Raw genomic sequence first — 12405 nt, forward strand, 5'->3', positions numbered from 1 at the left:
GCCAATTAATTTTCTATAATTGTAATACATTTGCTGTTTGAAAACTTTTAGTTCTGTGCACACAAACACCAGTGTCTCGTTTCCTTTAGAGGATTATGGCCGTGCCTTGGCTGCGATGTTTGCAGATAGAACATCTGCATCTAAAACGTCTTCCCTCATCCCTATCACCCACCCTCGTTTAGGGGTTTGCTTGTAGTACATTTTCTAAACTTTAAAGAGGCAGCTTATTAAACAGACAGTGCTCTGATTTCTCTTATTGAGATAAAAGAAATATGCAGTATTTGAAAGGGACTTGAAATATTTTTAAGTAACTTTTTTTTAAATTCAGGTTGTCTAAATAAGGCAAAATCTGTTACTTAATATGAAGAAAAGCAGAGGTCGGACAGGTCGAAAGAGAAGAAGAAAACACTTGCAGAGTTTTATGGATGGAGGTACTATCCCTGGAAGTACTGCTAAATAATAAAATAACCAATTGTTTGTCACGATGTCATTTTATGGTGTATATTTGTCAAACACCTTTGTGCTTTGAAAATAATATTCATAAATGTTAGCTTTTTCTATGCAGATATTCTAGCATTAGTTTACAGTGCCAAGCAGAGCATGGTGAATATTGTGAGCTCTCTTTTCTGGCTAATGGCAAGTACTACATTATTCTTAAATTCCTTGACCCTTGAATGTGCTAAATAACTCCTACAGTTCTGAGAGCTCCCAGTGCCCAGAGGCCAGAACTTAGTAAGCTCGTTCGAGGGGAGCCTTTCTTGCTGTTCTATTATGCTATACTAAAATGTCCAAAATACAGTTTTTCTGACTATAGAGTAAAATTATTCAATTTCCTTTATTTTCCAACAGAATGCTATTTTATAGCATTAATCCCCTCTTTTTTATTTTTAGTCAACTGCAGTCACAAGCTGGAATACATTAAACTTAAGAAGTGGCTGAAAGACAGAGGATTTGAAGACAGTAATTTAAGGCCAGCAGAGTTCTGGGGTAATGTTTTAATTATTTTTTGGTGGTACAGATCTTCTAAAAATGTTAGATTCCTGCTTTCATTTTGAATCACGCACCTGGCTGGCATCAGGAAAAAAGCCAGTTCCCGTTAGTCTTTTAAGGACTTCTGGCAAATGCATGTGAATGTCATTTAACATAAACAAGTAGATATTGGAGGCCTGAAGTAGTGTAAACTGTTTCTTATATAAAGATGATCTCATGTAAAACTCTTGTACGAGAATACTCTGGTATGCTGCAAAACATGCACACCTATACTGAATTCCTTGTAGAAATCGAGATTTTAAGTGTTAGCAGCACAGTTTTAAAGAAGAAAGTAATATCTCTTGAAGTGTTTCCAATATCGGAACCTAACCTTATTATCATTTCCTCATCTTTTTTTCCCCATGCAAGTTCAGCAGATCTAGTGATACAAATAAGTACATGATTTTAGAGCTGGGATTCACTTAGTACCGTTTACAGTAAAGGTATATACTTGTATTTTTTCTCTTTAAGTAGATTAAGTTTCAAAAACTTTTGCAATATTAAAGAGAGAGTAGAGAGAATAGGATGAACCAGAGAAAATTATTGTGAATAGAAGATGTAAAGTTTAGTTAAAACTCTGAAACCAGGAACACCAGCCAGCGATGAAAAATGTGTTTAAAGAAAAAATTGGGAAAAAGAAGTTGAGTAATTGCTAGAACTGGACAGCAAGTGTTGCAGGGGATGCAGGGGAAGGGCTTTCACAGAGTCCTGAAAAGTAAAAAGAGAATCAGAGAACAAAGAAATGAGGTATATATTTGGAACAATCCATAATTGTCTTTTATGATTTGTAAGAGCTAATGTATGTTCTTTTAGAGATTTTCCTTGCTGGCCTGTTAATTTATTGCAGCTTATCATAGTCTCCTGTATTTTACATATATACATGTATTTAAGCATCCTCTTTGTTCCTGCTTCAGATACAGGAAGAGGACTGATGACAACAAAAGCTCTTCAGGTTTGTAATGTTGATTATAATGCAAGAGCTCCTCAGGTTCTTTTGAGGTGTAATGACTTTTGCAACAAGCAAAGCTCAAAATGCCAGACAAGGTCTTCACAGTCCCTGTTGTGAATGTAACTTCTGGCCTAATACCAAAATTTGCAGTGTTGGCATATCTGTAAGATGATGTCCTATGGACCCTGAGGGCTTGTTGGATGAAGTTATTCCTGTACTCAGTTACAGAGATTTAGTATGTAGCCTTGTGTTTCAGTTTAAGGCAATCAGTGGCTAACTGAAACTGGAAGGAGCAGGCCCCTTCCCTCCTGTATGCCTTCTCCTTCAGCCACTGGCTCCCACAGCTTCCTTTGCACTAACTGTAGCAGTCTTCCCCACTCGTGTGGTAAGTTGCATCAGGAAGCTAAAGTAACAGAAAACACTCTCTTCAAAAAAATTATTAGCTTTGATAGCTTTGCTCCTTGAAATTTCCCACCTTGGTCAGACCAGTGCTGGTACAAAGGGAGGAATGACATATCGGGGGGGGGAAGGAGGAAAGGGATGGGGCTTTAAGCAGCATTTGGCTTTAGATTATCTTAGCCATAATGTGAAACCACAGCTTTAACCTCACTTTGACGGCCCTCTTCTTTGTTGGTAGGCCAGCTAGTAGAAACATAATTTCTCAGACATTCCCAGCAGAAAAGGGGAGTGATAGAAAAAATACCTTGCTCTTCAGATACCGGCAGACAGACTGAACTCTGACTGAAAAGTGCCTCTCAGAAAATAGGCTTGTTGGAGAAGTTTCCTAACTGGTATGAGAATAGTATATCAAATAATGGGGAATCAGACCCAGAACCTCTTGCAAAATAGAGAGTATAGCAAGAAGTAGGAAGGAGATGCAGTGGAGAAGTCATGTGTAGAGAACAGTGTATGTTCTCATGCTGGCTCAGGGTTAGAGCCAGCAGTTGAAGCCAGAGGCTCAGGTTATCTACAGTGCTGGGAGTCTGCAGTAAGTGAAATGAGAGCTAGACTCAGCTGGGCTTGAGCAAGATAGGGAAACTCAGGAGAGGAATGGGAAGGGGAGAGTATTGACTTGATTCATGTCCTCTCCCTGTAGGCATGGACACATATGGCTCAAGCCAGGCATGAAAGCTAATTTACAACACACAGCAGCTTGGCAAACAAGGTCAGGATAGACATGACCTAAAATATCCCTACTCCATACTGCTATGTTGATAGAAGTTCAGCTATTTGTGAGATCTAATCTAAAATACATCTCAGTACAAAGAAAGTGAGTAGCCGGGCACCTAACTTTCTGCAGGTGACAGTTCCTACTGACTGCAGTCATCCTCCTTCCCTGGACTGTGACTGTCTTAAAACCATGCCAGTTTCCATGAAGTTCAACATCACATCTGCTTGCTTCCTGACAATGGTGTTCTCTGGGGAATGTCTCTCTGTTCAGAAATTGCATAGTAGATGAGTTATTTACACTTGAACTTTACTATTCTTTATGTGTGATGTTTTTTCTTCCTCCCTCAAAGGCAGGGGATCTGATCATTTCATTGCCTGAGAAATGCTTACTCACCACGGGCACTGTCCTTAGTAGCTGCTTGGGAGAATACATCATGAAGTAAGTGAAAAGTGACACTTTATAGGCAAGCTGGCCTTTACTAATTGACTAATGCTCATTAGTAGATTAATCATCTTAAGTGGTGGTAGGGCTTTAAACTGCATACTGTAACTTGTATGAGTATTTCTTGTGGACTTTCATGCATGTGGAATGCTCAGATAAGTAAGGTTTGGACACAGAGCATCCCCTTTTAGCTAGACAGAGTTGGAGGGATGGTACAGGCTTGAACTGCCTCTAGAGCCAGCTTGTACCTAAATGCCAGTTATGAATGGTTTCTTGGGAATTTGTGAATATGCTTCAATAGGAGAAGGAGAATAAAATGGGGTTGCAAAGCAGTCACATGAACGTGGCCTTTTAGAAAATTCAGAACAAAGACCTATGCTGGACATTGAGTACTTGTTATGTATCCTAACACCGCCCCCCGCCCCTCCCCCCCGAATAAAAACCCAACCGAAGAGGTGAGCCTGAAGTTGTTACTACAAACCAGCTTTTATAGCTGCTTTGAAATCATCAAAAGGACTTGGAGATGAACTACAAAGAAGTTTAAAATAGAAGCTATTTATAACATTTAAAAGAACTAGAAGAGAGATAAAATACTGCTGCATCCATTTCCTATCTCACTTCTGTGTATCTGCTGTGTTGGTATTTTTATTTTATTTTTTAATAGATGGAAGCCTCCTGTATCTCCTTTGATAGCGCTGTGCACATTTTTAATAGCAGAGAAGCATGCTGCTGAGAAATCTCTGTGGAAGCCGTATCTTGACGTTTTACCCAAGAGATACACTTGCCCTGTTTGTTTGGAGCATGATGTAGTAAGCCTTCTTCCTGAACCTTTAAGAAAGAAGGCTCAGGAGCAGAGAACGACGGTCCATGAATTGTACATGTCTTCCAGGGCTTTTTTCTCTTCCCTGCAGCCTTTGTTTGCTGAGAACACAGGAACTATTTTTAACTACAGTGCTCTAGAGTGGGCTTGGTGCACTATTAATACCAGGACAATATACATGAAACATTCACAGAGGGAATGTTTTTCTCTTGAGCCAGATGTTTATGCATTGGCACCATATTTAGATTTGCTAAACCACAGTCCAAATGTTCAGGTAAGAAACTAAAAATAGATCACTTAATTTCTTTACTTGTAAACGCACTATCTCGATACAGTATGCATTTATGTGATGGATTAGGAGCGTCTGGAGGTCAGTGAGAGATCTCGTAGTGGGAAAAATGTCTATGGAGGACACGTGCAGGCTGAGTACTCATGGTTCATATATATCATGGAGCTTGTTATTCAGCCCAAGGCAGTTGAATAAAGATGATTCAAATGTTTCAGTTTATGTAGCAAAGCAAAGTTACAGGGAGAGCCCACAATGGCTGCGTGAGATTTGCATCCAGGGTAGCTGTTGGGAAGAGCCACTTGTAAATATAACCCTACTCTGCTCTCCCAAAAGGCTCAGCTCCTGAGACAAATCTCAAGTCACATGGTCCCTGTGTTACTTCACCTCTGGCTGAAGCTTCTGAGCAGCCTTAGGAAAGTGTATACGGCAGTTCCACCTTATGTCAGGGACTGTGTGCCAACACAGAGTTGGGACAGCACAAAAGTGGCCAACTCTGCATGAAGCCATCTTTATTTGCGGATTTGGGGCCTCTGTAATAAGTCTACGCAGTGGGTGGTACATCCTGCGGACTAAGGTTTTGATGTTTGTTCTTCTGCATACTAACAGGTTGCCTTTTCAGACATCTGTAACACTATCTGTTTTTTTCCAGTGTTAGAGAAGTGTTCAATACTGTTGGATTTTAATATTCAAGGTCTGATTCCTTTTTCACCCTGTCTTCTTGCCAAGAGTAAAACCTTTTATTTTTAACTTCTTGTAGGTAAAGGCTGCATTTAATGAGCAGACAAGAAGCTATGAAATTCGGACAAATTCACAGTGCAAAAAATATGAAGAAGTATTTATCTGCTATGGGCCTCATGATAATCAGCGACTGCTACTCGAATATGGATTTGTTGCCATGGATAACCCTCACAGCAGTGTTTATGTCTCATCAGGTTGGATTAATAGATTGTCTTGACATTGAAAGGCACAATAGTAGAGAACAGAGCATCTGAGCATGTTAGTACTGTCTGTCTTCAACAGGAGATGTTGGTAAAAAGGTATAACTAAAGGATAATGAAGAAGTTCACGCACGTGCACATACATATATGCACAATGCACAATATGCACCATGCATATTAAGGCATTATGATTTTTTTTTTTTTAGTACCACCAAAATATTTGTGTGTATTTCCAAGTAGTGGAATAGGGTTTGATACCACTTTGAACTGCATAGAATTTAAGGATTGGAGTTTTAAAATTGAAAGTATTCTTTGGTAACTTTTCCTTTTGTAAAATTGAGATTCTTAGCAGCCCATATGTAGAGATTCCAACTGGATGTCTTAGATTGTACCATTGACTTCAGGGTTGAAGTCCTGATCCCCACAAACTGAAGTTACTGCGAGTGGTTCATAACTTAAATTTGAGTCAGGATTTCCATTATAAGAACACAATCCTGGAGATAGCTGATAGCTTTTGAGAAGTAGATACATTTTTGATTATGTTAAAGTTCACCAAAATGTAGCAGGTTTTGATCTTTGTCCTGTAGCTGCTTGAAAAATATGGTTGAAATGTTGTTTCAGAATTGAGGACTGTGGTTTCTTCTACATACCATTTATTTAAATATCTAAAATGTGTTTTTATGCAGATACTCTCCTCAAATATTTTCCACCACTGGACAAGCAGAGAAATGCAAAACTTTCCATTCTAAAGGATCATGATTTCTTAGAGTAGGTATCTGGAGTTTTTTGTTTCCCTGTGAGCTTTCCTTTCAGTTTTTCTGGGAGTCAAATTTTGCTTCTAGTATCAAAATCCAGCCTAAAATAATTATTTTTTTTTTTAACAAACTGGTTTGCTTGCTGTTTGTGAGAGAATGTAGAAGTGGTAAACACCAATATCAAAGCTTGAGATAGGTTTCAAGGTACAGCCTGTCACCTGTCTGTGGATAGCAGCAGAGTAAGGGGAGTCAAGGAGTCCCCTAGTTCTGAAGAGCAGATCTTCCCTTGTTGACACTTGTCAGGAAGAAAGGTATCACGCTGTAAAAGATCACCTATACTTTCTGCATCTCATCACTTCCGACTTTTTAGAAACCTGACCTTTGGATGGGATGGACCATCTTGGAGACTTCTCACAGCCCTCAAGTTGTTAAGTCTTGGAGCAGATGAATTGTAAGTTTCAGTACTCTGAATATTTAGACAATGTGCATGTGCCATTTTCCTTTATTTGCTCTTTGCTGGCTGTGTGTGAGATACTGGGACAATTGTTTTGGATCTCCTGTGTCTATCTCATTGACTCCAGGTGAGAATTGAAAAGAAGAAAGGCAGAGAACACCATATAATGTAAAGTCATTGCCTATTTGCTGCTTTGGTCTTTTGCTTTCTTGTATTAAATACTAGACACACCCCATTGTTTTCCCTTTCTATTTTGAGAACCAGATATTACTTTAAGATTCAGACTCCAGACCTTTTTCCTGTTGGTTTGATGGGACTTTAAATGCTATTGGCCTTGCTTGATTTCTTTGAAGCATGTGTTCCACAGGCTGCTTCTGAAATTCTAGGGCCAAGTAAGTTGCTGAAATTCATCTCCAGTGACTGTCAGAGCAGGTTTGATCATTTGTTCCAAATGGCAAATCTGTCTCAAACAGCATTAATAGAAAATGGTTACCTGGGCTTTGCTTGTAATAGTAAATAATAAAAAAAAAGTTTTCTCTTGTTCAAAGCTGTTCATGCTTTGAAGATTCATGGCTGAGTGGAATAAGTTGATTATAAGAACTAAAAGTAAATTCCCATGATACGGGTTTCAAGCCCAAGTGAGGTGAAGTTTAGCAGAAGCCATGCTAATAACGTCTGAGTGAATAGCTTTTACTACTCACTGGTGCTGCTGAAGTTGGTGGTGGCATGGCAGAGCAGTAAAGACCAGAAGCATTGGTCTAAGTGCAGACTGTAGCTTTGGCTGAAAGGGTAGGGGTGGAGAATTGGAACTGCTGCTCCAGACCATTAAATCTCTCTTCTCTTTTGCTTGCCTTATCAGTCTCACATCTGAATGCTGTGTGCCTTTTTCATGTATGCTAACCTTGCTTGTCTTATGCCAGCAATGTTATTCTTAGCATAACCATATGTTTATCATTCAGCTGGGGAATACAGCAACTGATTGTGTGTTGTTCAAACATTTTGGTTCTAGTACTTGCTGGAGGAGAACACTGCTTGGTGATGTAATTTCAGCCAGAAATGAGCAGCAGACTTTGAATATAACAGCAAAAATATGCCATTTTTTAATAGAGGAGACACAGCATGTCCTTCTCCAGGTAATTTGACTGGAAGAACAAGGTAGCCCGGGTTCCTTTCTCTCCTAGCATAAATGTACAGCAGTGTAATTTTCTGGGGTGAGAACAGAGTGATAGAGGGAATTGACTACACTGGGGTGGTGCAGGATTTGTTTCCAGGGTGACTGACAGCACTGAATGGCTCAGCAGAATTTGTGGCTGCAGCAAAGAAAGGAACCATGTTACAAAGCTTATATGAAGCCCTGTAAACAAGTGAAAAGTATTTAACCTTTCTCTGCCTACAGTATCAACGTGTTTGTTGAGGTTACCTCTTAAAAGAAAATGCAGACTGGTATGAGGTAGGCACATAAGATGTTGCAGACCTGCCACGAGTGCCTTGTTGCAGAAAGTGAAGGCTGTGTTCAGTAAAGGCAGGCAAGCCAAATGAACTACCCATGTCAGCCAGTCTCCTGTGAGGGTGGTCTGTGCTCTTAGAAAAACAATCTCTCCTTCCTTTCTGAATTTTGGCAAACAAATGTGTACTTAATGTCAAGTTGGATAGCTATCATGGAAAAGGGTTATTAAAATCACACTTTTGCAAAGCAAACACATATATGCACAGAGCATGAGGTGAATCTGGTCTTGAGGATAGTATGGACTTAGGAGCCTGATATCAGGTAAACATTTCCCTTCCCTTCCTCTCCTTGTTTTCAGTCTGCTTCCTATCCACATGATGGTTTTTCTTCCTTTTTTTTCCCCTTTTTTTCCCTTTTTTTTTTTCTTTTACTATTACAGTTTCTCTTGTGGAAGATTAAAAAAAAACTAGTATGACATAGTTCATGGAATCCCTACCACAGAAAAGCTTTCCACAAATTTTATGTTCATGTCCTATATTAAATAATCTAAATTTTTAGTAATTTCCTCCTGTTTGTATAAACTTCAGATTTCCCAGTTGAAAAGGAACAAAGAGAACCTCAAAAAACACCTGGCTTTGGTAGAAGCACTACACTTGGAAGATCTGAAGATACTACAAAAATCAGCTGAGATTCTTTGCAACTTGAATATGGCAACAGCTTGACCCATCTGAAGCTGTGATAGCTGTGGCTGTTTGGAGCTCATTTGCCATGGATGTGCCTTGCTGAACTGTTTTAATGGACCTGAGCACCAAAGAATAATGTAAAAAGTCATCAGAATATGCCTAGTTTTGTTTACAGGGTCACACAGGACCCAGAGTCTTATTTTGTTCCTTGCTGACCTTCTTCAGTAATACAAAAGGTTAGCCCAAATGGCAGCGGGGAGCACAGGTGGCTTTCATCGCATCTCATTGAAATCATGGCTGCTGTGAGCAAAACAGCTTCTGGGGTAATTTGAGCAGCCCTAGGACTGTGGGCTCCAGCAGTCCTAGACTTTACAGCTGCCCATGTGGCAAAAGCGTGGATCGTAGGGTCAAGCAGATACTCCTCAGCATGTATTTGAGCTCTGGCACTTGACAGAGAGGAAGAGGACAGAGCCACTTACATTTGCTGTGTACTGATCCTTGACTTTTTCCCTGAGATCTGTACATGTCCCCAAGACTTAGCAGTTCATGTAGTGCCTGTTCATTGCTGGAGTAATAGATGCAGACTAGAGCACAGATCAGCCCTGTTGTAACCAACTCCAAATCATTCCGTTCGGACTTTCAGCCCGGGTGTTTCTTGAACCTAAGGAAGGGTGAATTTCCCTCCTTTGCTCTCAAAGCTCCCTCCAGACTCAGTAGTTCATGTTCTGACTCCTCCTGCTGGGAATGAGAACTGAAAGGATGTATCACTTTGAACTCTGTTTCTTGTTTGGAAGACCACCCAGGCAATTAATTCTGTTTCCATTCAGTTCTGGTGATCACACTGAGAAATGTTCCTATCCTGTCTACAAGGGGATAGTCTCATGAGCTGCCTTTCAGTATTAGTTCTACTTAAGTAGGGAGCTTGAGCTCCCTATGTCATTTAGAGAAGAGAGAGGCTTCTTCAAGGGGCATTTCAGGGCAGGACCTTTATTTAAGCTGTATAAACTTCATTTATAATTGTGATTGTGTTGTGATTATTTTCCATTTTGTGGGGAATCACATTTCATAGAATTTTTCTTTATTTTTAGCATTTTTTAAGAACTGTGTTTTTAAAAAGTGTTTATTTTTGTAAATATATTGCTTCATTTTCTACAAGATTTCTCTACTTTTGAAAGAAATGAAATTGTATACAGCAGTAAAGGCATTCTAGCTAATGATATAATTTAAGGAAAGAATGGAACGAGTGAAAACTGTTAAGTGTTCAAGCTTAAATGCACTTTCAGTCTTTCTTTGGTACTTTGTGAACAAGAATGTTACTGTGTGAACTTGCTTGGATTTGAGGATTCCAGGGGTTTTCCCTGCCTTTTTTTCTGCCTTGGTCTATTTGGGACAGGAAATGTCTTGATATCTGGAGCTCTGAGAAGGGCCCTTCCTTACGTAGAAGGATATGGTGGTTTAGGTTCAAAAGACTGGGGGAACTGAGAAGTGTAACTGTTTGCTGTTACTCAGTTTCCAAACCCAAAAGTTCTTGGTTTTGAGGTGCTAGCTTCATAACCTCTTCGTAGGATTAGGAAATTCTGAAAATAAGCTTTTTTCTGCCTTGTTTAACCTAATGCACTGAGACTCTTTTGTACTCTCAAGCTTTCTGTATCATTCATATGGAGATGCTGACAATGTGTGGTTACTTTACCCACATTTCAGAGCAGAGGGCGGGGTGAATGGGTTGGGAGAGGAACTGTAGTGCTTTCTGGAGCTAGAAGCACATTTATTACATCCTTTGGGCCAACTTACTTTCATGTTTGCCTAAACTGTGGTTTTAACCCCTGCAAGTCACTTGGCACCATATTTTATACTCTAGTCAGTCCCATTCTGAAGTACCTCCTGGGATGAGATGACTGTCTGGATTTGGGAATGCAATCTCTACTAATCTCACCGAGGTGATTCTCATCAGCTCGCGTAAAGGTCCTTCTGTACCACTGAACCTGGCCACAGCAGAGATAAGCGAGGCTGAGACCCTGACCCTGTGACTGTTGCCCATTCATTTTGATTAGGTCTGCAAAAAGGTCTACAGAATGGATGACATGAAGAGGGTAGATGGTGACTGAGCATTCACAGCGCAAGAAGTAAGGGTTTTCAAAGGAAGCTGGAAGAAGTCAGGTTCAAAACTAACAGGATGTGGTAACAAATCCATTGATGTTACTAAGGAATGTGGATGCAAAAGTTGACATGGGTGCAGAGCACATACACATGGAAGACGGAGCTGTTGGCAGTTACCAGCCGGACAAACAACTTTGGTCTTACGTAGTCCCTGATCTCAAAATACTTGAAGGTTGGGAGGGTATTGACGGCAAGTATTGTGACCTGTGCTTGCTCTTTTAAGGTGTTGGTGGACACTGTGGGAAACAGGGTACTGGGCTAGAGGGATCCTTCCTTTGAACATGTCCTGCAGTTTCGATGATTACAGTTGAACTGTTTGACCTCTTACTTTCTTTTAATAAAAACTTTTTCATTCTCTAAGAACAGATGTGTTTCTCATTTTATAATTTTATAATGACATGGTACCAGAGTTAAAGAAGATAAGGATGTTTGGTTGGTTTTGTTTTTTTTTTTTTTTTTTTCTTTTTTCTGGAGATGGCTATTTTAAGAACTACTGCTGTATGATGTGTCTTGCAAGATGGATACTAGTTTGACGGAAGTTTATTTGCTTCAGTATTGCACTATAGACTACACATTTATACCAGGTGGTTTGAATATGGGCTCTACTTCGGTAACTCCTACACGCCTTCCAGGGAGTGTAGGAGGGGGATCTGGCAGTGCAGGAGAGTAGGCAGTATGAATTGCTTGTCTGTCTCCTGCATGTAAGCACAGCAGTTAGCCCCCAGCTTTACCTTAAGCGCTGTAGCAAGTGTTCTGAATAGAGCCATATGTGTTTAATGTCAAAGGCAAAATCCTGCCTGAATAAACTATGGAACTGGAACTAGTGCTTTTGTAACACACATCAGTAGCAGTGGGTTTTTAACAGGAATAAACCAGCGTAACACAGGTCATGATTCAGCATTTATGTGTAGATATGCCTAGTCAGCAAAAGCTTAAATTCTTTTTTGGCTCAAACGTAAACTATGTGCAAGACAGGCCATCCTAAGCTGGGCTGAGAGCTAGGGTGCCTGAGGAAGTAACTGCACTGGGAGTGCTCTCCAGCTGTCTAACAGAACACTAAATCAAGTTTTCAAAGAGTGAAGATGCTTACTCTCAGCCTCTACTTTAACTAGAGCCCCTTTGAGCTGCAAACATCTTAATCGCTTCGCTTTAGTGACGTGCTGTTAACATTTGACTCTAGCTCTCTGTTAGTCTAAGAAGGGATTTAGCTGTGATCTTCATGTGGAAAGACATACTTTATTTCCCTCTTTGTATAAATTTCCTTTCAGATCA

At 40.0% G+C, this 12405-nt stretch overlaps 1 protein-coding gene across 1 annotated transcript; it reads left to right on the top strand.

The window, feature by feature from the left end:
- The first annotated feature begins 347 nt into the window (after positions 1-347).
- On the top strand, positions 348-10676 carry SETD4 (SET domain containing 4). Its single transcript, XM_050904812.1, has 10 exons — positions 348-431; positions 892-987; positions 1944-1981; positions 3499-3587; positions 4255-4684; positions 5457-5631; positions 6324-6405; positions 6763-6843; positions 7856-7979; positions 8881-10676. The coding sequence occupies exons 1-10, from the start codon at positions 362-364 to the stop codon at positions 9013-9015; spliced, it is 1320 nt and encodes a 439-aa protein (XP_050760769.1). The 5' UTR covers positions 348-361; the 3' UTR covers positions 9016-10676.
- The last annotated feature ends 1729 nt before the right edge of the window (positions 10677-12405 follow it).

The sequence above is a fragment of the Gymnogyps californianus genome, chromosome 1 (genome assembly GCF_018139145.2).
Source record: "Gymnogyps californianus isolate 813 chromosome 1, ASM1813914v2, whole genome shotgun sequence".
In the NCBI taxonomy this organism is placed as follows: domain Eukaryota; kingdom Metazoa; phylum Chordata; class Aves; order Accipitriformes; family Cathartidae; genus Gymnogyps; species Gymnogyps californianus.

Bases quoted from the DNA above. Each gene is read 5' to 3' on its own strand.
- SETD4 (XM_050904812.1), top strand. From the start codon at position 362: ATGAAGAAAAGCAGAGGTCGGACAGGTCGAAAGAGAAGAAGAAAACAC. The intron at 432-891 runs GTACTATCCCTG...TTTTATTTTTAG, and splicing joins GCAGAGTTTTATGGATGGAG to TCAACTGCAGTCACAAGCTG. The intron at 6,844-7,855 runs GTAAGTTTCAGT...TTTTGGTTCTAG, and splicing joins AGTCTTGGAGCAGATGAATT to TACTTGCTGGAGGAGAACAC.